Here is a 25,440-nt window from a genome sequence, read left to right as displayed (position 1 = left end):
CTCATACTCTAGCCACACGTGGTTTATTTTTGACAAGATTAGAGAATGAATAAAAATATGAAATTATATTTGAAATAATATTTTAACTTATTTTTCACTTGTGCTGAACATATTTTTAGGCCAATAAATTCAAGAATTTGTTGTATTTTATATCATCTTTTTAAATACTATGGTTTGTAGATGCTTATTAAAAAAGAAATAGGGACCAGGAGCTGTGGCTTATGCCTTAGCACTTTGGGAGACAGACATGGACAGATCATTTGAGCCCAGAAGTTCAAGACCAGCCTGGGCAACATGGTGAAACATCTCTACAAAAAATACAAAACTGAGCCAAACATGGTGGAGTCTGCCTATAGTCAGTCCCAGCTCCCTGGGAGGCTGAGGTGGGGGGATCACTTGAGCCTGGGGAGGTCGAGGCTGTAGTGAGCTGTGATCATGCTACTGCACTGCAGCTTGGGTGACAAAGTGAGACCCTGCCTCAAAAAAAAAGAAAAAGAAAAAAAAGGGATTAGGATAGAGTTAATGTTCCAAATATTAGAATTTAAAAAATCATTTAGAGGTCACTTAAGGGGCCAGGTGTGGTGGCTCACACCAATAATCCCAGCACTTTGGGAGGCCAAGGTAGGCAGATCACGAGGTCAGGAGTTTGAGACTGGTCTGGTCAACATAGTGAAACCCCGTCTCTACTAAAAATACAAAAAAATTAGCCGGGTGTGGTAGTGTGTGCCTGTAATTCCAGGTACTTGGGAGGCTAAGGCAGAATTGTGTGAACCCAGGAGGCGGAAGTTGCAGTGAGCTGAGATTGTGCCTTTGCACTCCAGGCAGAGTGACAGTGCAAGACTCCGTCTCAAATAAAAAGTCACTTAAGGATGCTATAAAACTCTGTGATCACTAAAAACATTTTATTAATTGTGTTACAGCTGTGAAGCTGTATTATGTAATAGTGATTTCTTTTTTGTTGCTAGGAATCTTGGTAAGGCAATTTTGACTCAATTAAGAAAATACTGGCCAGATGTGGTGGCTCTTACCTGTAATCCCAGCACTTTGGGAAGCTGAGGTGGGCGGATCACTTGAAGTCAGGAGTTTGAGACTAGCCTGGCCAACATGGTGAAACCCCATCTCTATTAAAAATACAAAAATTAGCCAGACATGGTGGCACTCGCCTGTAATCCCAGCCGTTCCAGAGGCTGAGGCAGGAGAATCACTTGAACCTGGGAGGCAGAGGCTGCGGTGAGCCGAGATTGTGCTACTGCACTCCTGCCTGGGTGACAGAGCAAGATCCTTCTCAAAAACAAAACAAAAAAATATCTAAACCTTAAGATGTGGTTACGCATAACCCAGTATTGACTTTTTCCTGTAAAATACTTAATTTCCTCAATATCTGTTTTTATTGATTGATATTATAGGCATAAAATTATGTTAGACTAGTTTTATTTTTACTCTATATTTTTTTCTTCACTGCTATGTAAATACTTTTGATAATACCAGGTTTCTGCTTTTGGAGATCGTGAAGCTTTGAAGATAGTCTAGGTAGTCTTTATTTTTCTTCTATTTGTAAGAATTTTACAAGTGGACAGATTTAGTCTTCTAACTTACCTATGATTTCTCATATTTAGATTCTTTTTAAAAGCTTTGCTTTATGTTATATATCATATATTGTATATTAGTTAGTATATTTTGTATTGGCTGTTTGACTGCATAGTGACATAATGAACAACCAGTTGAATTTCTGGAGAGCATTTTATGTTCGTTTTACACTCAATTGTGGAGACAATAACTACCAGTAATTCTAGGTACTTTTAAGTAATTATCAGTGGTATTTTTAAAGAAATTAAGCTAAGATGGGATAATAATAAAGAGGAAAATTGTTAAAATTTAATTTAATGAAGTATATTATTTAATATCAGTAATATAAAACTAAAGCAACTAATAAAATAGACATTTAGCTTAGTGAATGTTTTAAATTCTAGTGAAGCTTTTTTAACAGTTCCATTTCTTGAAAGGTGATTTTTTTATGTGCCTGAGCCAACTAAGTTTTTATATATATGAAACATATATATAAAAGAATTTAAAAATCTTATAAGCTTTATATCACTGTGTCTTAATCATCTTAACATGGATCAATGCTTTCTTAGATTAAAAAAACACACAACATACTCCCAATCCAATTTTATAAATGCTATACTGGAGACCATAGAATCAAGGGAAAAGTGAACAGGAAAAAGAAATATCCATGGCTTTTATAAACCTCTTTACAACTAGGGGAGTTTATTATCATGGGAAATAAGCTTAACTCAATAAGAAAAGAGAAAAGAGAAGATGCAAACCTAATTCTGAGGGAACTGAAGAATCTTCTGAAGATTATGGTAGAGAGAGAACAGCTTTTGCAAATAAATTCTGAATTGCTTCTGTCAGTCATATTCTATATTATAGTAACATAAAAAAGGGTGGAAGGTAGCATCTTTCTCTAAATGTGTACTACCTTCAAGTGAAAAATGAAAAGAAAAATGTATTTCACCTTTCATAATTGTAGATAAAGACCACCCTGTATGATTCATCTTTTTAAAGCCATCATGTGTTTGTAGGAATCATTTTCAAATATCCATATGCATAGATTACTAACTATAAAATAGGTAAATGATGAAATCACCTGTGTTATACAATCATAGGTATTGCACATTTAAATACAAAATTTTATGTTCATAATAAATTTTAAGATTGGAACTTCAGTTAAATATTTGGTAAATACTCAAGTTTTTGTTGCCAGAAAAGATACAGATAATTTTTAAAGAAGGTAAATTAGTTTATTATCATGTTCATCAGAATTTGTGATCTGCAAATTCTGTTCCTGATATTTCTTATTTTTATTATCTGTGTTTTTTTTGATTATACCTAAAATTAATGAAACTTTTTTTTCCATTAAACTCTTTTATAATCTGAGTGGTATACTTAATTTCTTGCTGAATAAAAAATTACAGTGTTCTCCAGTTTATTTCTGTTGTCAGCCTATTGCCTTCATATATCCCTTCTGAAACTGTTAAGGCTCTGTTACCATCCTCAGTGACTTTAACTTTGAATTTTCTACCTTCAGAACTGCATAGTTAACCACAATCAAGATGACTGGCACAGAGAGTTCTGAATCTTTCTATGTCCTGCTATGCTTTATATGAGCCTGTTTATGTAAAATAATCTAGAGGATTCTGGAAAACAAGTATGTTTTGGCCATTAATAAAATAGTTACAAATGAATTGTAATTCAGAGACAATAAATAGAAGGAATATCCTTTAGAGGCAGATCAATTTTTGTCCACAAAACAGGTCTTTTGCTTACTTATAATGGAAAGGCTTACAGATGTGTCAGGACCCATTTTGGACTTTGGGTTAAGGACCTAGCATGGCATCTGGCATATAGAAGGCACTCTATAAATGTTCCATTCTCCTTTTTAGTTGACCTATACAATAAAATAAGTATTAATGAGATCATCATGAAAAGGAACAAACCTATTCATTTGTTTTTAATAATCTCTTAAGTGTTTTTATACAGTTGCATTTGTTTAATGGGATTGAATATAAATGTAAAATGGTTGCATTTGTTTAATGGGATTGAATGTAAATGTAAAATGGTTGGACTTCTGTGAGGATAGAATAAAGTGGATTGGACTTCCTGACCAATTCACTTCCAAGACCAGTTGGACTTCCTTCCTGTTCTTTTTTACATGGCAGTTCCCATGTTCTGAGTCACAAAGCAGCATTAATTTTGCCTCTGAGTTGTTTTTTTCATGTACCATGCTGGCTACATGGAAAGTAGAAGAGCTACTTAAAAACAAACACCATCTTCAAATTAGAATGCCTTATTAAGATTTAAAATACCATGTACTGTACAAGGCTGAACTGAAGAATCTTCTAAAGATTATGGTAGAGAGAGAACAGCCTTTGCATATAAATTCTAAATTGCTTCTGTCATCATATTCTATAGTATAGTAACATAAAAAAGGGTAGAAGGTAACATCTTTCTCTAAATATGTACTACTATTTTCTAAAGATATATTTTTTGTAAAATATGTTATGTTATTGTAAAAGTTAAATGAGAAAATACACGAGACTTTTTTGAAAACTGTAGCATGTTAGTATTTAACTCTAGGCATATTCTCCTCAGTGACATTAAGGTAAACACCCTCTCTCGTGTAGAAGTGACATTAGAAATATAAATGCTTACATTTAAGATGCCAACATTAAAGGTCAGACTAATTGAATAATATTATTGCTTCTTAAGATGTTTGATTAGAATAAGGATGACAAATAGTAAAGGGCTTGTAGACTGTTCTTAATTATGACTCTTCAATATATGACTCTAGTTACTACGTGTTATAATATTGTGATGCCTGTTTTACAAATACTTACCAAATACTTGGAGACTTTGACCCTTTGAGGTATCTTTTTGGTAATAAAAAATCGTTTGAGACCTTCTGTTTAAGGGCTCAAAAGATAATATTACTAACTATGCCCTCCTTCCCTGTCCAGGTAAAGAATAAGTGTTGTAGTTAAATATTAGCACACATATAATAAAATATTAACAGCTATTAAAGTGTAACAAAATATACTTAGCATTAAAATAAACATTGTAGAATTAATCAGTCTATGATGATTCAGTCCCTTGGAATCATCTTTTTGTAGATGGATCATTACTATGTTTATTACTTATGAAAACATCTATTAATGGGAATTATCAGGTGATAAAATCTGGAAAAATAAACAATCACTTTCTGTTTATACAAGTTATTGATATGTTTGGGATAAACTTTGTACAACTAATTAGGAAACTATAATATATAACACACTCCTGAGAAAATCATTAACTAGTATGTACTCAGGTGATAATTCATCCCATTTTTCTTGATGTCTGTTTTAGTGGACTGAATTTCATTTCTAAGTTTTTCTGTTTGACTAATTCTTTTAAGTTGGATATATTTGGGGGTTTTGTTTACTCAATCTGTCAGCACATTCAGTGTAGACATATGTTTTCATAACTTTCGTGAAACTTTTGAAAGAGGCCCATGGAAGCCATAGAAGCTGATGTGATGCAGAAAACTTCTGGGTATGTTTGGTTAATTCTGCTGCTGAATTTGAGTCAACAGCTTATTCCTGGTTTATGATAAAGTAACATATATTGAAGTTTTGGATAGGAGATGTGATGCCTGTTTTACAAATACTTACCAAATACTTGGAGACTTTGACCCTTTGAGGTATCTTTTTGGTAATAAAAAATCGTAATTTGGTAATAAAAAATTCTTCTCTATATTGCCATCTTCAAAGACTGAAAACTCACTTTTCTTAAGTGTAGTAGATGATATAATGGGGCTTATTATGATTTAGTGAGATACAAATCACACCAAAAAAGAGGTAGATTAACACCTATTGTTTACTAAAATAAAAATATTTCGGCAGTACATTGCTGTAGGAAAGGATGTGGCAATTAGCTTATAAATGACAAAATATGTGATAATTTTGTGTTACGTACAGAACTGTTGTTTGGCCGGGCGCAGTGGCTCACACCTGTAATCTCAGCACTTTGGGAGGCTGAGGCGGGCGGATCACTTGAGGTCAGGAGTTTGAGATCAGTCTGGCCAAGATGGCAAAACCCCATCTCTACCAAAAATACAAAAACTAACTGGGTGTGGTGGTGTGTGCTTGTAGTCCCAGCTACTCAGGAGGCTGAAGTAGGAGAATCGCTTGAACCCGGGAGGCAGAGGTTGCAGTGAGCTGAGATTTCGTCACTGCACTCCAGATTTCGTCACTGCACTCCAGTATCAAAAAAAAAAAAAAAAAGACAAAACTGTTGTTTGTAGTGTACAGTACATAGTATAGTGTAATACCTGTATTACAGGCAAAGCTTATATAAATTAACCTGTAGTATATATATATGAATTTGTGTTAGATTTTGCATTTTAACCAGAATTTTGTTATGCTTCCTGCCCTTTCTTTGTTGATTACATTATGATTGAATGCCTATGAAACAGTTTATGAATGCTGTACTAGTTCTCTTAGGTGGTATTGGAAAAAATTTTTTTTGAGCATGTTAATGTTCCTCTAGCACCCTCTGCTGGATTTGAGAATTAATTCATTGGAATTGAAGGTTAAAAATTATTAAGAAGGCTTAAATTTAATTATGTCTATCAACAAAGCCCACTCTTGGAAGGAGTTTGTTTAAAGATTTGAAGATTTTTTGCTGTTCTTACTGAGTAATTGATAGTTTTAGTAATAAATGGCTTATAATTTTCTGACATTTCATTTTAAAATAAGAAGGTATGAAAATAAAGGCGTGATCTCTGGTTTATTATTTCAGCCCCCTTTGTTTTGCTCTAAGCAGGAAAAACAGAACCTCTTCTTGACTTTTGGAGTGAAATCCAGATTATTAATTAATTAATATACATATATACAGGAAATGAAAACTTGAATTGTTGATTCATTACAGAATCACTGAATATTCTGCATTTTAACAAAATATATGACTATCATTTTGATAGAGAAACATATGTGCTTTTTGGAATCTGAGAAAATATTTTAAGATTGTTAGCGTCGTTTCTTTTCTCTTTGTGCTGTTTATTAGCTTTTTATTAAAAAAAATTATTTCCATAGGTTTTTGGGAAACAGGTAGTATTTGGTTACATGAGTAAATTCTTTAGTAGTGGTTTGTGAGATTTTGGTCCCTTACTAGCTTTTAAAATCATTTATTCTCAATCCTATGGGCTATTTCCTTGTGACTGGCTAGACTTTTTCTCACTTACAGAAAGTAAAATGAGTATACTGGGTACTGAGAAAACTGACTTCAATTCTTTAAGGGCAAGAACTTTATCCTGTGGAGTTTAAAGTTTTTTTTTTAAGAAAAAATTAGCATTGGGCCCACCTAGGGTAATGCTCATTCTGGTGTGGGCTAAACATAAGAATTTCTCTGCTACAGTATGCATCATGCTTTATACCTACAACCTCTAGGGGATTCTTGGTCTAAGAATTCAAAGTCAGCATTTAGAAAGAACTTTTTTTCCACAATGAGAATCAGAAGTTTAAGTTAGGTGGCTGTGACTTCTTTGACATTCCAATTAGGGATTCTTTATTTTTTAATTGAGATATACTTCACATATCATAAAACTTAGTCTTTAAAAGTATACAGTTGAATGGTTTTAATATGTTCACCAGGCTGTGCAACTATTACCACTATCTAATTCTAGACCATTTTCATCACGCCACTAAGAAACTTCATCTCCATTAGCAGTCACTGTCCTTTCTGATCTCTCCTTCTCCTTCATCCTCCTGCAACTACTTAATATACTTTTTGTCTCTGGATTTGTCTATCCTGGACATTTCTTAGAAATGAAATCATACAGTTAATCCATGGCATCACATTTATTGGTACTTTATTCTGTTTTCTGGCTGCATAATATTCCATTGTATGGATTCACAACATCTTGTTTATTCATTCATCAGTTGATGGACATTTGGGTCCATTCCACCTTTGGCTATTATGAAAAATGCTGCTATAAACTTTTGTGCATAATTTTCTGAACCTACTTTTATTTCTCTTGGGTAAATACATAGGAGTGGAATTGCTGGGTTATATGGTAATATGGTCATATGGTCTATGTTTAACTTTTTGAGCAGCTGCCAAGCTGTTTTCCACAGCAGCCAAACCATTTTACATTCCTATCAGTAATGTATGAGGTTTCCAGTTTTTCTAATTTTTTTCCAATATTTACTTTCTGTTTTTTAAATTTTAGCCACCTAGTGGATGTGAAGGTATCTCTTCATGTTTTTAATTTTCATTTCCCCAATGACTAATAGTGTTGAGCATCATTTCATTTAGTTACTGGTCATTTACATACCTTCTTTGGACAAATGTCTGTTTAAGTCCTGTACTCATATTTTGAATTGTCTTTTTATTGTATGAGTTCTTTTCTTTTATTCTGGATACTAGACCATGATCAGATATATGATTTGTAAGTATTTTCTCCTATGCTTTAGGTTATCTTTTTGTTTTCCTAATAAAGTCCTTTGATACACATAAGTTTTTTGCCTTTTAGTTTTAAATTTTGTATTGATACATAAAATTTATACATATTTGTGGGGTTCCTGTGATATTTTGTTATGTGCATAGAATGTGAAATGATCAAGTGAGTATTTAGACCATCTATCATCTTGAACATTGATCATTTCTATGTGTTGGGAACATTTCAAGACCTCTCTTCCAGCTATTTTGAAATACACATTACATTGTTGTTAACTATAGTCACCCTACTCTGCTATCGAACATTGGAATTTATTCCTTCTATCTCACTGTATGTTTGTACTCATTAGTCAGTCTGTTTGCCTTGCTACCCACACCCCGACACCCTTTCCAGCCTCTGGTAACTATCATTCTATTCTCTACCGCCATGAAATTACCTTTTTTATTTTTATTTTTTACTTTTTTATAATTTTTTTTTTTTTTTTTTTTTGAGACGGAGTTTCACTCTTGTTACCCAGGCTGGAGTGCAATGGCACGATCTCGGCTCACCGCAACCTCCGCCTCCTGGGTTCAGGCAATTCTCCTGCCTCAGCCTCCTGAGTAGCTGGGATTACAGGCACGCGCCACCATGCCCAGCTAATTTTTTGTATTTTTAGTAGAGACGAGGTTTCACCATGTTGACCAGGATGGTCTCGATCTCTTGACCTCGTGATGCACCCACCTCGGCCTCCCAAAGTGCTGGGATTACAGGCGTGAGCCACTGCGCCCGGCCTAATTTTTTTTTTTTAATAGAGAAGAGCTCTCACTGTGTTGCCCAGACTAGTCTCGAACTCCTGAGCTCAAGCAATCCTCTCACCTTGGCCTTCCAAAGTGCTGGGATTACAGGCGTGAGCTACCATGCCCAGCCGAGATTAATGTTTTTAGCTCCCACATATGAGTGAGAACATGTGATATTTGTCTTTCTGTGTCTAGCTTATTTCATGTAACATAATGACCTCCAGTTCCATTCATGTTACTACAAATGACAGAATTTCATTCTTTTTTATGGCCAAGTAGTATTCCATTGTGTATATATAGCACATTTTCTTTATTTGTTTATTGATGGACACCTAGGTTGATTCCATATCTTTGCTATTGTGAATAGTGTTGTAATTAAGTTTTTAATTTCGATGAAGTTTTGTTTGTTTGTTTATTTATTTATTTATGCTTGTGCTTTTGCTATCTAAGAATCCATTGCCAAATCTAAGGTCATGAAGACTTATGGGTTTTTTTAATTTTTTTGAGGCAGGGTCTTGCTCTGTTTTCCAGGTTGGAGTGCAGTGGCATGATCTCAGCTCATTGAAGCCTCAACTTCCTGGGTCCAAGCCCTTCTTTCCACTTTAACCTTTCAAGTAGCTGGGACCATAGGTGCGCCTTACCACACCTGGCTAATTTTGTTTACTTTTTGCAGATATATATATATATATATATATATATATATATATATATATATATGTAGTGAAATAAGTTTCACTATATTGCCCAGGCTATGAAGATTTATCCCTATGTTTTCTTCTAGAGCTTTATGGTTTTTAGCTCATATATTTAGGTCATTGATCCATTTAGAATTTATTTTTATATATGATATGAGGTATGGGATCCAAATTTATTCTTTTGCCTATGTATATCCAATTGTCTCAGCATCATTTAATGAAAAGATGAATCTTTTCTATTTAATGGTCATGGCACCATTGTCAAAAATAAATTAACCATCCATTCATGAGTTTATTTCTGGACTATCAATTCCTTTCTGTGGATCTGTATGAATCTATATGTCTATCCTTATGCTGGTACCACAATTGTTTTGATCACTGTAGTTTTTTTTTTTTTAAGACAGGGTCTGGTTCTGTCCTCTGTCACCCAGGCTGGAGTGCAGTGGCTCAGTCTTTGCTTACTGCAATCTCCGCCTCCAAGACTCAAGCCATTCTCTCACTTTAGCCTCCTTCATAGCTGGGATTACAGGTGCCCACCACCACACTTGGCTAATTTTTGTTTTGATAGAGACAGGGTTTCACCATGTTGCCCAGGCTGGTCTTGAACTCCTGGGCTCAAGCTATTCACCTGCCTTGGCCTCCCAAAGTGCTGGGATTTCAGGTATGAGCCACCTTGCTTGGCCGATCACTGTAGCTTTGTAGTGAGTTTTGCAATTGTGACATATGTCTTCCATCTTTATCCTTCTTTTTCAAGACTGTCATGTTAATGTTTTGAGAAGTCTTTAGTAAAGAAAATTGTTTTGCTTTAATCATGTGTTTCTCACATGCTTGTGATGATGAAATTGCTTTTTTATATAATAGCTAACAATATCCTGTGGGACTGGTATTCTGTGGAAACATTTTTTGAGAAGGGTGGGAAAAAGTGACTATGTGGGAAATATTTTCTTTGCTTTATCTTACTACTTCAGCAATATAGGTAGGAATAGACTGAGTTAAAGTTACCCATCCATTTACTTTTTCTGTTTAGTCATGAAAGACTTAATTCATTCTAATTTTTTTTGTTATTGTTGTCGTTGTCAAAATATATGCATTTTTTTTTAAGATAGGGTCTCATTCCTGTTGCCTAGGTTGGAGTGCAGTGGCACAATGACAGCTCACTACAGCCTTGATTTTCTGGGCTCAGGTGATCCTCCCACCTCAGCCTCCCAAGTAGCTGGGACTGCAGGTGTGTGCCACCATGCCTGGCTAATTTTTGGAATTTTTTTTTTTTTTTTGTAGAGAAGGGGCTTCACCATGTTGCCCGGGCTGGCCTTGAACTCCTGGGCTCAAGTGATCTGCCCGAGTCAGCCTTCCAAAGTGCTAGGATTACAAGTGTGAGCCACTGTGCCCAGCCTAATTTTGTTAATTGGTAAATAATGATATCATTGCCATACTTTCCCCTTAATCTTAATAACTTTGTTTTTGTTGTTTAAAAATTTCACACATACGTGAAAATAGGAAGAATATTACAATGAACCCCCATGTGCCTATTATTTAGCTTCAGCAGTTATCAGCTTATGGCCAGACTTATTTTATGAACACCAACCCTCACCCCAACCCCCAGCTTGATTATTTTAAGCCATATCTAGACATTATATAGTTTTATCCCTGAGCACTTTAGTATGTATTTTTTAAATGATAAGGGTTTATTTTATTTATTAATTTAAAAAAAATTATTTAGTTAATGCTTTTGTAGAGATGGGGTCTTTTTCTGTTGCTCAGGCTTTCTCTGTTGCCCTGGCCTCAAGCAATCTTCTTGCCTTAGCTTCTCAAAGTGTTGAGATTATAGATGTGAGCCACTGTGCCTGGCCCAAAGATAGGGGTTTAAAAAAACACTAATCATTATCACACCTAAAAAAGTAATTTCTTAGTTACTTCAAATACCCAAAAGTCCTCATTTCTTGGTTTTCAGAGTGTTTTGAATCTTCAGACAAAACTGCGAATATTTACCAGTTCATCTTTCAGTGGAATGCCTGTAATTTTTAAATACTCTAGTAGTATAAGTTATAAATGTCAGATTTAACTCAAAGTATTATTATTATTATTATATATTTTTTTTGAGACGGAGTTTCGCTCTTGTTACCCAGGCTGGAGTGCAATGGCGCGATCTCAGCTCACTGCAGCCTCCGCCTCCTGGGTTCAGGCAATTCTCCTGCCTCAGCCTCCCGAGTAGCTGGGATGGGATTACAGGCATGCACCCCCATGTCCAGCTAATTTTTTGTATTTTTAGTAGAGACGGGGTTTCACCATGTTGACCAGGATGGTCTCGATCTCTTGACCTCGTGATCCACCCACCTCGGCCTCCCAAAGTGCTGGGATTACAGGCTTGAGCCACCGCGCCCATCCCAAAGTATTATTTTATCCTTTGGATTTAAATTATCTTTAGACCCAAAAGGAGCATATTTGGATTTACTGCTTTCTATAAAAGAAAACCTATTTTCTAGTGTAATAACTCATTAAGAAATATTTTTGATGGGGTTGTAGAATCTAAATAATGCAAATAGTTCAATGTAAAAGAATATTTTTTGAATTTCATGTTTGCAAAACACAAAATGATTATATCCCCAAGCAGGATTACTTTGTGACTGTGAAGGCCATCAGAACTAAGTGCATCTACAAAGGCCTCTAGAGAAGAAGGGATGTTTGTTTATGCTCTGCACTGTGATAGTCATTATGGGAATGATTTGCCCTGAAAGAAGTATAGTCATTTCTTAGTTATTCACAGACTGCTTGATTAGTTTGTGGATTATTCAATTTTTATTTGTGCTTCTTTTCATTGTGATCCATTACCATCTTTTTCTGTAAACAAAAGGAAATGGTGAGAGAGAAGGAAAATCAGATTAATCAAGTTGAACATTTAAAAAAACATGGCTTAGGCTAAGTGGTTTAGTAAATATAATGAGTATTAATTTTTTCCCCCAAATTTTATCTAGGAAGGGAAATCAAATTAGTAATGCCTTTCTCTGTCACTAATGAACTACCCCATGGACAGACAAGACTAGGCATGGCTTTCTTTGCTACTGTTATCTTGAGACATGCTGGGTGTTCCCATAGCTCTCTTTTTTCTGCCCCCAAGAGATTCTTGGTCATGACCAATTCCCTCTTTGGGACTGGTAATCTGGCGCTTCCCAGGGTTGCATTTTCTTAACAAAAATTGTATTAAAAAATAAAGATCTTCTACTTCTGGCCAGAAACTGATTCATGCCTGAAAAACTGATAAATTAGACTTCATCTTAATGAAAACTTTTGCTTTGCAAGTGATACTGTTAAGAAAATGAAAAGACAGGCTGTAGACTGGGAGAAAATATTTGCAAATGATATATCCAACAAAAGACTCATTTCCAGATTATATAATGAACTTTTAAAGCTCAGTAATATGAAAATAAACAGCCCAATTAAAAATGGTGAAAATATTTGAACATACACTTAATCAAAGAAGATATACAGATGGCAAATAGGTACATGAAAAGATGCTCAACGTCGTTAGTCATTGGGGAAATGCAAATTAAAACTAAAATGAGATACCACTACATGCCTATTTGAATGTTTACAAAATCTCAAGAAACCCAAAATGAAAAATGATCATGCCAAGTGTTGGTGAGACTGTGGAACAATGGAAAATTTAATACATTGCTGTTGGGAATGTAAATTGATGCCATCACTTTGGAAAACAGTGTGGCAGTTTCTTAAAATATTCAGTATGCACCTATCATTTGACCCATTCATTTCATTATTCACTATTTACCTCACAGAAATGGAAGTGTGTCTCTACAAAGTCTTGCACGCAAATGCTCATAGCAGCTTTATTTGTAATTGCCTAAACTGGAAACAACTCAAACATCCGTCAGTAGGTGAACAGATAAACCAGTTGTGGTCTATTAACAAAGTGGAACACTATTTAACAATGAAAATGAATGAACTATTGATGCATGCAGCCACATGGATGAATCTCAAAATAATTATGTAGGTGAAAAGAAGCCTGGCAATAAAAAGCACAATATATGATTCAATTTATATAAAACTCCAGAAAATACACACTGCTCTATAGTGACAAAAAGCAAGTTAGTGGTTGCTTGGGTATGTGGTGGGGTGGTGAGGACTGGAGGAAGGCATTACCAAGAGACATAAGAAATCTTTTAAGAGTGATGGAACTGTTTCCTATATTGATTATGGCAGTGATTTAATGGATGTGTACGTGTGTGTGTGTAAAAATTTATCAAAAAGTGTATTTTCACTACGTGCAGATTATTATATATAAATTATACCTCAATAAGGTGTAAAGAAAAAAAAACAAACTCTGGAGCATTCTTCCTGAGCATGAATTTTACATTCCATTCTTGCAAAGAAAAAAAAATGAGGCTGCAGGTACACTAATCTAAAGTGTTAAGTACAATTTTGGACTGTAGTGATTCATATCTTCTTTATATATACCAATGTTTATGAATTTAAACTTTTAATTTGTTTTCAGGCAACTACTCCGAGAGTGAGGAAATTAGAAGAAAACATTGAAGCAGAAAGAGCAGCTCATTTGGAATCAAAATTTAATTCTGAAATTATTCAGGTAAAATGTAAACAAATATTTTGGCCTGGATTTTCTTAATTTGTGTTATAATAGCTGGGAAAAACAGCACTATGTTGAGAGAACTAAGGTGTGTATTGAGAATGGGTAACATATTGTTATGACACTCATTATTGTATTTAAGGTTAGGATACAGTTGAGATATGCTGCCTAGTGGAGGAGTTGGCACACTCCAGCCTACAGGCCAAATCTCACCCACTGTCTTTTCTTGTGAAGTTTTGTCTTGTCCTTAGCTGCTTTTGTGCTACAGTGGCAGAGTGGAGTAGTTGTTAACAGAGAACTTATCTGGCAGTCTACAAAGAAATTTACGATTAGAGTGTTCTTTTTACCAACAGCCGTGGGGTGAATTTCTTTTTGAGAACATTGAAAAAATGTGCACCTTACTTATTGAGTGCATATCCTATGCATATCACTGTATTAAGAGCTGAAGGTGTAAAGATGAATGAACTCCTTTTGTTAACTTACATTTGATTATCAGAGATACTATCTATCTATCTCCAGGCATATAGATGCTTAGATAGATGTACAAAATAGTGAAATACAATGGGAACATAATAAAGAAAAGGATTAAATCTGGGAGGGGAATTAAATGGAGGCCTCATAAGGAAACGATCCTTTCTGTTATGTCTTAGAGAATGAGAAGGAATTTCTAAGAGAAGTGAGAGCAGCGTTTTTAGTAGGGTTTGGCACACTACTGCCCATGGACCAAGTCTGACCTTCAGCCTTTTTCTGTAAATAAATTTTTATTAGAAGATAGTCATGCCCATGTGTTTACATATTGTTTATGGTTGCTTGTTGAGACAGACCTTATGGTCCACAAAATTTAAAAGAGTTACTCTGTAGCCCTTTACAGAAAATGTTTACTGACCACTGTTCTAAACAAAGAACTGCTTGAATAAAGCCACTAAATAAGAATGTGCTTGTTTCTTTTTGAGAAATACTTGTAGTGTTAGGGAAAAGTTTGGAGATAATGGTGGAAGGCATGATGAAGACTAATTATGAAAGTCCTTTTTCATGCTAAGAAGCTTAAGACTTATTTTGAAAGCAATGGAAAGCCACTGCAGCTTTTGAGAAACAGATATCAAATCTAAGTTTAAGAAAGTAACTCTGGTACCATGTTGGTGGGTAAGGGAAGGAATTGAGGATAGAAGGACGGGTGAAGAGATGATAAATGCCAGAATCAAGGCAACAACTGTGGCAATGGAAAAGAGGGCTCCTGTGGTCAGAATAACAGCCCGTCAAAGATGTCCACATCCATCCTTATCCTCAGAACCTGTGAATATGTTACCTTATATGGCAAATGGGACTTCGCAGGTGTGACTTATTTGAGGATCTTGAGATGGGAGTTTGTCCCAGTTTATCTAGTTGAGCCTGATGTAATCGTAAGAGTCCTTATAAGAGGGAGGCAGGAGGGTCACAGTCACAGACGGAGATGTGATGACAGAAGCGGAGGTCAGAGTAGGCCACCATGAGCCCAGGAATGTGGGTGACCTCTAGAAGTTGGAAAAGGCAAGACAAGAATTCTTCCCTAGCATCTCCAGAAGGAATGGAGCCTTGCTGACCCTGTGATTTTAGCCCCAGAAAACCGATTTCAGACTTCTGACCTCCACAGCTGTAAGATAATACATTTATGTTGTTTTAAGTTGCTAGTTTGTGATAATTGGTAATAGCAGTGATTGGAAAGATACAGGGGACACAGTGAAAAGCATGATTATAGGTAACTAACTTGCAGTATGAGGGGAGGGAAAGAGCAATAGAAGAGAACACCAAGGTTTACAATGTGTGAAAGTGGGCAGATGCAGTTGACCGTTAAACTCTGAAGTCTGAAGAGAGACGATGCTAAGTTTTGAACATGTTGACGTTGAGGAGCAGTTTAGAGGTTCATAGTGCTCTTTGAGAATATGGTCTTGCAAAGTCACCTGAACAATGTGTATTTACTCTTGTCAATCTGCTATGTGTGAACAGTTCCTTTCCTTCTATTCTCTCAAGCAACTGCCTTTAGCTTATCTTGGATCAGCCAGTTTCTCAGGCATTAGGAAAGTTAAGGAAATTACATAGGAGGAGATTTGTTGGACTTGCTACTTTTTTGAATATAATATTTTATAGACAATTATGACTTTTTGGTTAAATCCTTTCTCAGCATTTTGACAATATGCTTTAAAATCTAATAAATATGGTATTTGTTATGCTTCTGTTAAAGAGATTAATTTTAATGAAGATTATATACTTATAATAGTATTTTTGTTTGTTTAAATCTGAGAAGGTAGAAAGTGTCTTTATGAACTTAGATTCTCATATTAACTGTTAAGATGTTCTTATTTCATGCTATTTAGCTGGTTAGTTACTATGTTTGAACACTGCTTTATGAACAAATGTAATAGACTGTATGAAAATAAAATATATGCACCTATTTCCAGAAGAAAAAGTAGTTTTAAGCTTATTTGGCTTTAGCAAGTTTGAAAATCCTCTCACTTTATTTGTGCTCTTGAATTTCGTATCAAGTGGGATGTTGGGATTGCCAAAATCAGTAACTGAAAAGTAGCTATAAGCAGACAGATTAAAATGAATTTACACTAAAAAATATTACTACCTTGATTTAGGTGTTTGCCTTAGGTGTTCATTATCTCTTCACCCAACTTCCTATCACCACTCCCTTACTTTGCCAATGTTAGTTATCCGATTTATTTTTCTAAAACTTAGATTTGATATTTACATCAAAAGCTACTTGTATTAAAAGCTACTGTTTTAAACATGTCTAAATTACTTGATTTAATTTACATTTTAAAAGACAGACTTTTTTCTATCTTGTTTTAATTAAAGCAATTTATAGCATTTTACCTTATTGTTTAAATAACTCCTTAATGCAAGATGCAACACTCCCTTCCTTTATATAAAATATTTTACATTAAAAATTTATGTTTTTACTTTTGACTTTAATGAAATATCATTTTTATCTAAAATTCTTAGATCCCTATATTTGTGCATGTCTGTTTGTTAAAGCAAAATTGTGTAAATTTTTTTTTAAAGATCAGGTCACCAAAATGGCATCAATAAGTAATAAGGCTGAAGTTTTCTTTTTCTTTTCTTTTCATTGTTTCCTTTTATGATTTCAACTTTTATTTTAGATTCAGGGGTACACATGTAGTTTGTTATCTGGGTATATTGCCTGATGCTGAGGTTTGGGGCATGACTGATTTCATCACCCAGGAGGTCAGCATAGTACCCAATCATTAATTTTTCAACTCTTGCCCCTTTCTCACCCTCCTCCCTTTAGTAGTCCCCAGTGTGTATTGCTGCCATCTTTATGTACACGAGTATCCAGTGTTTAGCTTCTACGTATAAGTGAGAACATGTGGTATTTGGCTTTCTATTGCTGTGTTAATTTGCTTAGGATAAGGGCTTTCAGCTGCATGCATGTTGTTGAGCAGGACATGATTTTGTTCTTTTTTATAGCTGCATAGTATTCCATGGTATATATGTACCACATTTGCTTTATCCAATCCATCATTGATTGATGAGCACCTGCGCTGATTCCATGTCTTTGCTATTATGAATAGTGCTGTGATGAACATGAAAGTGCATGTGTTTTTTTGGTAGAATGATTTATTTTCTTTTGGATATATACCCAGTAATAGGATTGCTGGGTCAAATGATAGTTCTAAGTTTTTTGAGAAATGGCTAGCATTTCTTAGCTTGATTTAATTACTTGTCTGTCATCTGGTAGTTACGGATTCGATCCCTTGAAGGAGCTTTGCAAGTAGAAAAAGCCAGTCAAGCAGAGGCTGTTGCTGATTTGGAAACGATCAAGAATGAATTCAAAGAAGTTGAAAGTGTATATGAGCGAGAAAAGCATAATGCACAAGAGAGCTTGGCAAAACTAAATTTGTAAGTATTTTACTGTAAAATTCTCTAAATGAACATAAAGATTTTATAAAAGCTATATAAAATATGAATTATACTATGTATTTTAGATATAGCTCCCATTAATGTCAGTAGATTGAAGTGAAGGACTTCATAAAACAGAACTATATTTTCCTGTATAGATAAGTATGGAAATGCTTTTTTGGATATTGAAGTATATTCTAAGTAGCCCAAGAAATTGTGTAATATACTAGAAAGTAAATAGTTAATATAGTTTGTATTATATGATTGATATAATGCAGTATCCTTAAGTATCAAGACCAGCTTGGGCAACATAGTGAGACTTTGTCTGTACAAAAAAATAAAAAAATTAGCTGGGTATAGTGGTGTGCACTCACAGTCCTAGCTACTCAAGAGGCTGAGGTGGGAGGATCACTTGAGCCCAGGAGTTCAAGGCTGAAGTGAGCTATGATCTAAGGCTATGATCTGGGGCTAAGACTTCTAAGCCACGTAAAATGGTCTGTACGGAGATAGATAATATTTGACATTTTCTCAAACTACAGAAATAATAGTAATAGCAGTAACACTACTACTAGTGGCTAACATGCATTGTGGCTCACTGCATACGTAGTATTGCATAGTTTCATTGATCTAGCACCCTATGAGGGAGCTACTTTTAAAAATCCCAGTTTTACAGATGTGGAAATCGAGGCCTAGCAAGAGTAAGGACTTACAGTTCATAAATGGCAGAATTAAAATCTTTCTGACTCCTACTGGTTTTAACCTTTTTCAGTTCAAAAGCCTTTCATCTTCAAAATTCTGTGAAATGCTTTAAGAAGTTTATAATGCTTTAATATGTTTCCAAAATAAGTCAGTATTAGATGTTTTAAGCCATTTTCCCCCAGAGGGTGAAATTCATACTAACATTGATATGTGGCATGATAATATATAGGTATATTAGAATTATATTAGTTTCTGTTTATGGCAAGTAGATAATGGTTTTCCATTTACAGCCCTAATATAAAGATTCCTTTTAAAATGCTTTATTGGCCAGACGTGGTGGCTCACACCTGTAATCCCAGCACTTTGGGATGCCGAGGCAGGTGGATCACCTGAGTTCAGGAGTTCAAGACCAGCCTGTCCAACATGATGAAACCCTGTCTCTACTAAAAATACAAAAATTAGTTGGGCATGGTGGTGCGTGCCTGTAATCCCAGCTACTTGGGAGGCTGAGGAAGGAGAATCATTTGAACCCTGGAGGCTGAGGTTGCAGTGAGCCGAGATTACACCATTGCACTCCAGCCTGGGCAACAGAGTGAGACCCCATCTAAAAAAAAATGCTTTATTTATTATAAGAAGTGAGTTAATTTAAGTGAAAGTATTACTTAAATAGTGGTAATTTTTGTGAGGATTACAAAAATCATGAAGATTGTACTTGAAAGACTCAAAGACTTTAGATCTCTTTTAAAATGGTGGTTTCTTTAATTAGTAATGCTTATAATATTTTAAAACAATAATTCTTAAATGAATTTTCTTGCTTCCTGTAGTATGACTTAAATGACATTCTGTGAATGTTATTTTAAGGACTTATTTCTCCTTTATTTTCTTTGAACCATTGCTTGAATGTGCACATTTAATATATTTGAATGTATTCAAATATTATTCAAATACATATTCCAATATTATTCTGCATATAAATATATTTGAAAGGCTTTTATGTAGAATATAGTGCAGATTTCTTTACTTTTGCTTTAAGGTAATGATTAGGACCTACAAGTAAAACTTTAAGAAGTCAGAATGAGCTCCCAATAATTAAAGCTCTCTAGCAATGAAATAATAGACATTTGTGAGGGAACTAGTGAGCTCCCTACTTTGGGAAATTCAAAACACAGCGTGGATGATTCTCTGTCATGGATGTTAAAGAAGAAAATTTCATAAAGATTGGACTGGAGGAATTTTAACCTACTTGCTAACAATTAAGCTCTGAGTCTAACCTGTATACTTTTCTAATAAGCAATTTTTTCCCTAAGTTTTATTTTGCAGTTATTTGTGTTTTGGTACTTCAAAAATTTTACTCAAGTTTAGTATTCCAGAAAGCACCAACTGACAATTCTAAATATTAGTTACATATTCCAACTAGGCTCTAGCTAACTAACACTCCTAATGCTTTAATATAATGTCCCTTATTTGTTCTTCATCTGTATTTGTTCTTCATGATAAATAAGTTAAATAATAAATAAATAATTGTAAGTAATAATTAAAGCCCAATAATCATTGAAAATTTCTGTGACTTTCCTTTTCCCATCCTGTCGTCCTTTTCCATGTATGTGAAATGAAAGCCTCTTTCATCCCTATTATCTGTAGTATAAGAAGGAATGATCTGACTTGAAGGATCTACCTGTACTTCCATTTTCCATTTTCTACCTATACTTTTGACTATACTTCGGAATCATTTTCAAAAAACATTTTTTAAAGACGATTCTGAATTTCTTACATATTTTTTAAAGAAGATTCTGAATTTCTGAAAAAAATTCTGTTGTTTCAAAGTAGTTCTAAGTTTTAGTTAATGTATTCCAAATAGAGAATTGATAGATTTTAGGTCTTTAATGTAAATCATACCTTTAACTTACAACTTTGAGAATATGGAGTTTTGGAGTAGGATATTGTTTTACCTGGTGTGAACTGATGTAGCAATTCATCATGCCTGAACCTGCCATTAGTTAAGGTTTTTAAGCCTCTGTTTCTTGCCAGGTAGACCTAGGCAGGATCTCACTAAAAGGCAGGAAAAAAAAAACTGTGTGTATATTGCAGAGTTATAGTTTTGGTCCATAGTTTCATAACAATAGACATACCTGCATGAAATTATTTTAGATGGAATGCATATATTCCATAATTCTATAATCAAAATTTCTTAGTATAATTATTTCCATCTAAAACTTATATTTATGAAATGAAAACTTTTCAATAATCTTTTGTGTTTTTAATATTTTAAATTTTAAATTATGGGTAAATAATAGTTGTACATATTTATGGGGTACATGTGATATTTTTATACAAGCATACAATGTGTCATGATCAAATCAGGGTAATTGGGCTATCTATCAACTCAGGCATTTATCATTTATTTGTGTTAGGAACATTTCAATTCCACTTTTTTAGTTCTTTTGAAATATGTAATAAATTATTGTTAACTATAGTTGCTCTGTTGTGCCACACTAGATCCTGTTTCTTCCATCTAACTGTATTTCTGTACCCATTAACCATCAGAATTTTCAAATATAGTCAAGTCTTCATTAGCTGTGGTAACTGATTGCTGGGCAATAGTAGGGAGAAAGAGATCATAGTAATCCTCAGGTATAGTTGAAACTTAAATTTGAAACAACATTAGTCAAATATATCATACTGAATGGACTGCATCTAAATTTATTTCTTACACTCAATATTTAGGAATTAATTTTTCTAAATATATCACTCAAAAGGATAAACATAACAACAGTATTGTAACTTAGTAGCACTATTTTTGTTTACATTATGTGTAAAACATAGTCCAAAGATGGATATTTGTTAAAATAGCCTGTTATTGTCAAATTCTTAGCTGAAGTCTTAAAAAAAAAAATGAGACTCCAATAGGAAAGAAGGCATCCTAGCTACAGACTTTCTTCTCCCTTCCCTTTCTTGCCTAAATCCTCCACCTTTTAAGTCCTGGCCTTTTCCCATCAGAATTTAGAGACAGGGCCTCTCCTTAACCTGCCCTACTCTTGCCCCACTTACTCCCTCTTGGTTGGAGGTGTTGGCAGCATGGTAGGAGCCAGCTTTTTTGGGTTGTCTGTCAGAATGCTTAACAGCGAGGTGTGTTTCCCCATTTCAGTGGACACAGTTTGTCCCTTATTTATAAAACAGTACCAAAAAAAGCTGTGTATATATTGTGTATGTAACGAGAGGTGGACTTAATTTTGTATTTTCTGAGTAATAGTAATTTTTAACTAAAATCTTGATTTTACCAAATTAATACATGTACACAGTCTAAATGAATAAAATGGTATTGTTAGGCTCATGAAAAACAGCAGTTTCATGCCCCATTGCTCTATCAATTTCTATCAGTTTCTACTGCTTTGATGCATCTACTTTCAAATCTTATTGCTGTTTCTTCTGACATTTGATTTCATATTTCTCAATAACAGGCATAATATGCCATTTTTTCAGTTTCTGCCTTTAGATATCTATTAGCTTCTACTTATTATCTCTGTTATATGCTTCTTCCACACAACAGATACTCCTTCCCTCTTCCCATCCTTTCCATAGAGTTTTATATTTTTGGGTTTAGCATACTTTTTCTACAGTTTAATTTTTGTTAACCCATCTTTTTTTAATAGTACATTTTATTGTGTTCTTTGCTATTTATTATCTGTCTTATGTAACAAGAAACTTTGTTTTGTTTATTGCTGTCTGTCAATGCCTAGAATGATATATAAGAGCTGCTAAGTAAATGTTTATGGAATTGGGCTGGATGCGGTGGCTCATACCTGTGATCCTAGCACTTTGGGAGGCTGTGGTGGGAGGATTGCTTGAGGCCGAGGTGGGGGAGGATTGCTTGTGGTGGCACGTGCTTATAGTCGCAGCTACTTGGGAGGCTAAGGTATAAGGGTTGCTTGTGCCCTGCAGTGAGCAATGATCATGCCACTCTACTCCAGCCTGGGTGACCAAGTGAGATGCTGTCTAAAATCCAAACCAAAACAAAAAGAAAATGTTTGCAGAATCAACAAATGAAAGAATAGTTAATAATTGCCTCATTTTAAATTGTATTAGTTTATGTGATTAACCAATCACTTATTAAACTATTTGTAAATGCTAACAGAACCGAAAGTCGCTCATGTTCCTACACCTCAGAGATGCTATCATTTAAAATTTCTTCTAAGAGATGTTCCTCCTGGACTCGTTTCTCTACTTTTTCCAGTCTGGACAAGTTGTTTTTTAGGTTCCCTGTACACAGTCGTCCAAGGACTTCCCTTTAACATCATCCTTGGATTCCCTCTATTTCTCTTCTAATTTGGATTTCTTTTTTGATAATCTTGTACCTTCTTCCTTGATTTACTCCATTGTAAAGTAGCTCTTTGAGAAGTTATGTACCAGAGGAACATTTAAAACTTGCGTTCTGAAAATTTTTGATCTTTATCCTTTTTCATAGGTCAACTGACTATTCATTCAGTTTTAGTGTTTGAGAAGTCTGAAGTCATTTGAATCCTGATCTTTTGTATGTAGTCCATGTTTTCCTCTGGAAACTTAACACACAGTGGCCATTAAGTCTGGAATCTTGACATGACTATATATGAAATGGCTTACTGATGTTACGTTATTATACATGGTAAAATAATAATACATGTGTTTTCATACTTTATGGGCACTCTGCAGAAACTTTTTTGGTCCCAGTGTTCTGAAATTTCACAATAATGGGACTAGCATGGGTGTTTTTCTTTCATTTTGGTAGGTATTTATTGAGCTCTTTTGATTTTAGAGACTGGAGTATTCAGTTCTGGGAAGTTCTCATTGCTTTGTTTATTCTTTGCACCTTATTCATCTTCTTTCTCTGGACTCCTTTATTTATATCTTGGGACTCCTGGATTGATTTTCTTATCTTTTCTCCACTTAGATTCATTTTTATTTAGTCCTACTTTGAGAGATTTACATAACTGTAGCATCCAGTCCTTTTATACATGTTTATTTTAAATTCAAGCTACTCTGCCTTGGAATATTCTTAATCTAAAGGAGAATATACAAAAGGGTTAACACTAGAATTGTCTGTGTTCCACCCCAGAGAAAATAATGTTGATTGCTCAGAGTAAGGTCATGTGCTACTCAAAAATTAGCTCTTTATTTGATTATACTAGTAACGTACACTTTGTTATACTTAGCCACCTTGTCTCCTGCATTATAATTTAATCAGAGGAAACAGTTCTACTACAATTTTAGGAAGATCTCCGATTTAAAATGACAACATTTTAATTTGAATTAAAATTATCCCTTTGGTGGATTATCTACCAAAAAAAAAAATACTTCCAAGCTATCTTTCATTATATGTTCATACAGAATGTAAACAGTTGAATACTAACCTGAGCTCTCTATATACATATATATATATATTCTCTCTCATATATGTGTGTGTGTATGTACACACACATACACACACACACAGTGGCCTATATATTATATGTATGTGTGTGTATGTGCATATATATATGCATACACATAGGCACACACACCAATGGCTGTGTGTGTGTAAATATATGTGTATGTGACATATATATATATGAGATGGAGGTCTCACTTTGTCACCTAGACTGGAGTGCAGTGGCACAGTCATAGCTCACTGCAGCCTTGAACTCCTAGGCTCAAACAATCATCCTGCCCCAGCCTCCTGAGTATGTGGGACTATAGACACATACCACTGTGCCCGGCTACTATTTAAATCATTTTGTAGAGATGGAGTCTTGCTTTGTTGCCCAGGCTGGTCTTGAACTTCTGGCTTAAAATGATCTTCCTGCCACGGCCTGCCAAAGTGCTGGGATTACAGGTATGAGCTGCAGCACCCGACCTATCTGAGCAAAATTTAAATAGGAAGGTGAATTCTTTGAAAAGAAATTCATATGTCTTCAAGGTGAATGTGAATTATTTCTGATTATTCTTCCTTTTGGATTTTTCCATTCCACCACAGTGGTTCTACTTACGTGGACATTCAGATCTGAGACATTTGTTCCATTTCTAATGTTGTATTTTAATTTTAAAATTGTTTGGTAGTACTGTTTTCTCAGTCTTGAGACAGACTCTGAGCTAATCTATGCTAGATGGGTTTTGCTTGTTAAAAATGATGGTGAAGCCAAATTAACACTAACCAAAACTATTTTGCCTGTAGTCTTGGACGTACTATAAATACTTACTATCAAAGGGAAATAATATTGCTTTGAAGTTTTTCATTTAAGAATATGTAGTACTTTTTGTTTTTGAAAAAGGAAAGGTGGCCTTAGAAAGTCTTTTAGCATGAACATATGATATGTAGTACGTTGGCCATTTGTCTTAAAGGTGTATAATATCAGTTGATATAAGCATGTTTGAAAAACCTGCTCTGACACTTTAACTTTTCAGATTAGAAAGAGAGTATTTCTCCAAAAACAAGAAACTAAACGAAGAGATCGAGGGACAGAAGAAAGTCATTACAGACCTTTCAAAGAGACTCCATTACAATGAAAAAAGTTGCAGTGAATTACAGGAAGAACTAGTAATGGTAAGGATAAAAAAGAAAACTCTATGGTAATCACTTTACTGGGTCGTATTTGATGTATAGCAGGGTTTTTCCTCACTACATTCCATGAGTTAATGGTATGAAAGTAGTTTTAATGACATTGATAACAAAATTTTTCAAAACTGGAAATGCTGATTACATCAAAGATATACATAATGAAACCTCTCTGATTTGGAATAATTGGGGAAACTAACTGA

General features: G+C 34.6%; 1 protein-coding gene across 13 annotated transcripts in view; it reads left to right on the top strand.

Annotated features, from left to right (window-relative positions):
• The window catches only part of CCDC171 (coiled-coil domain containing 171), a 408,737-nt gene that overhangs the window by 56,884 nt on the left and 326,413 nt on the right, over nucleotides 1–25,440 (top strand). For all 13 annotated transcript variants that reach the window (XR_010344271.1, XR_001107639.2, XM_064381348.1 and 10 more), the window contains 3 exons: nucleotides 13,978–14,070; nucleotides 17,813–17,973; nucleotides 25,087–25,225. Coding sequence is in view for 11 of the 13 variants with exons in the window: in XM_064381348.1 (XP_064237418.1) it covers nucleotides 13,978–14,070; nucleotides 17,813–17,973; nucleotides 25,087–25,225 (393 nt within the window). In the remaining 2 variants the exon portion in view is untranslated. The remainder of the gene's footprint in view (nucleotides 1–13,977; nucleotides 14,071–17,812; nucleotides 17,974–25,086; nucleotides 25,226–25,440) is intronic.

Source organism: Aotus nancymaae, unplaced genomic scaffold, assembly GCF_030222135.1.
Source record: "Aotus nancymaae isolate 86718 unplaced genomic scaffold, 86718_ANA_hifiasm-v0.15.2.pri h1tg000003l, whole genome shotgun sequence".
In the NCBI taxonomy this organism is placed as follows: domain Eukaryota; kingdom Metazoa; phylum Chordata; class Mammalia; order Primates; family Aotidae; genus Aotus; species Aotus nancymaae.
Note: the sequence above shows the minus strand (reverse complement) of the source record. Positions and strands in the feature narration are given on the sequence as shown.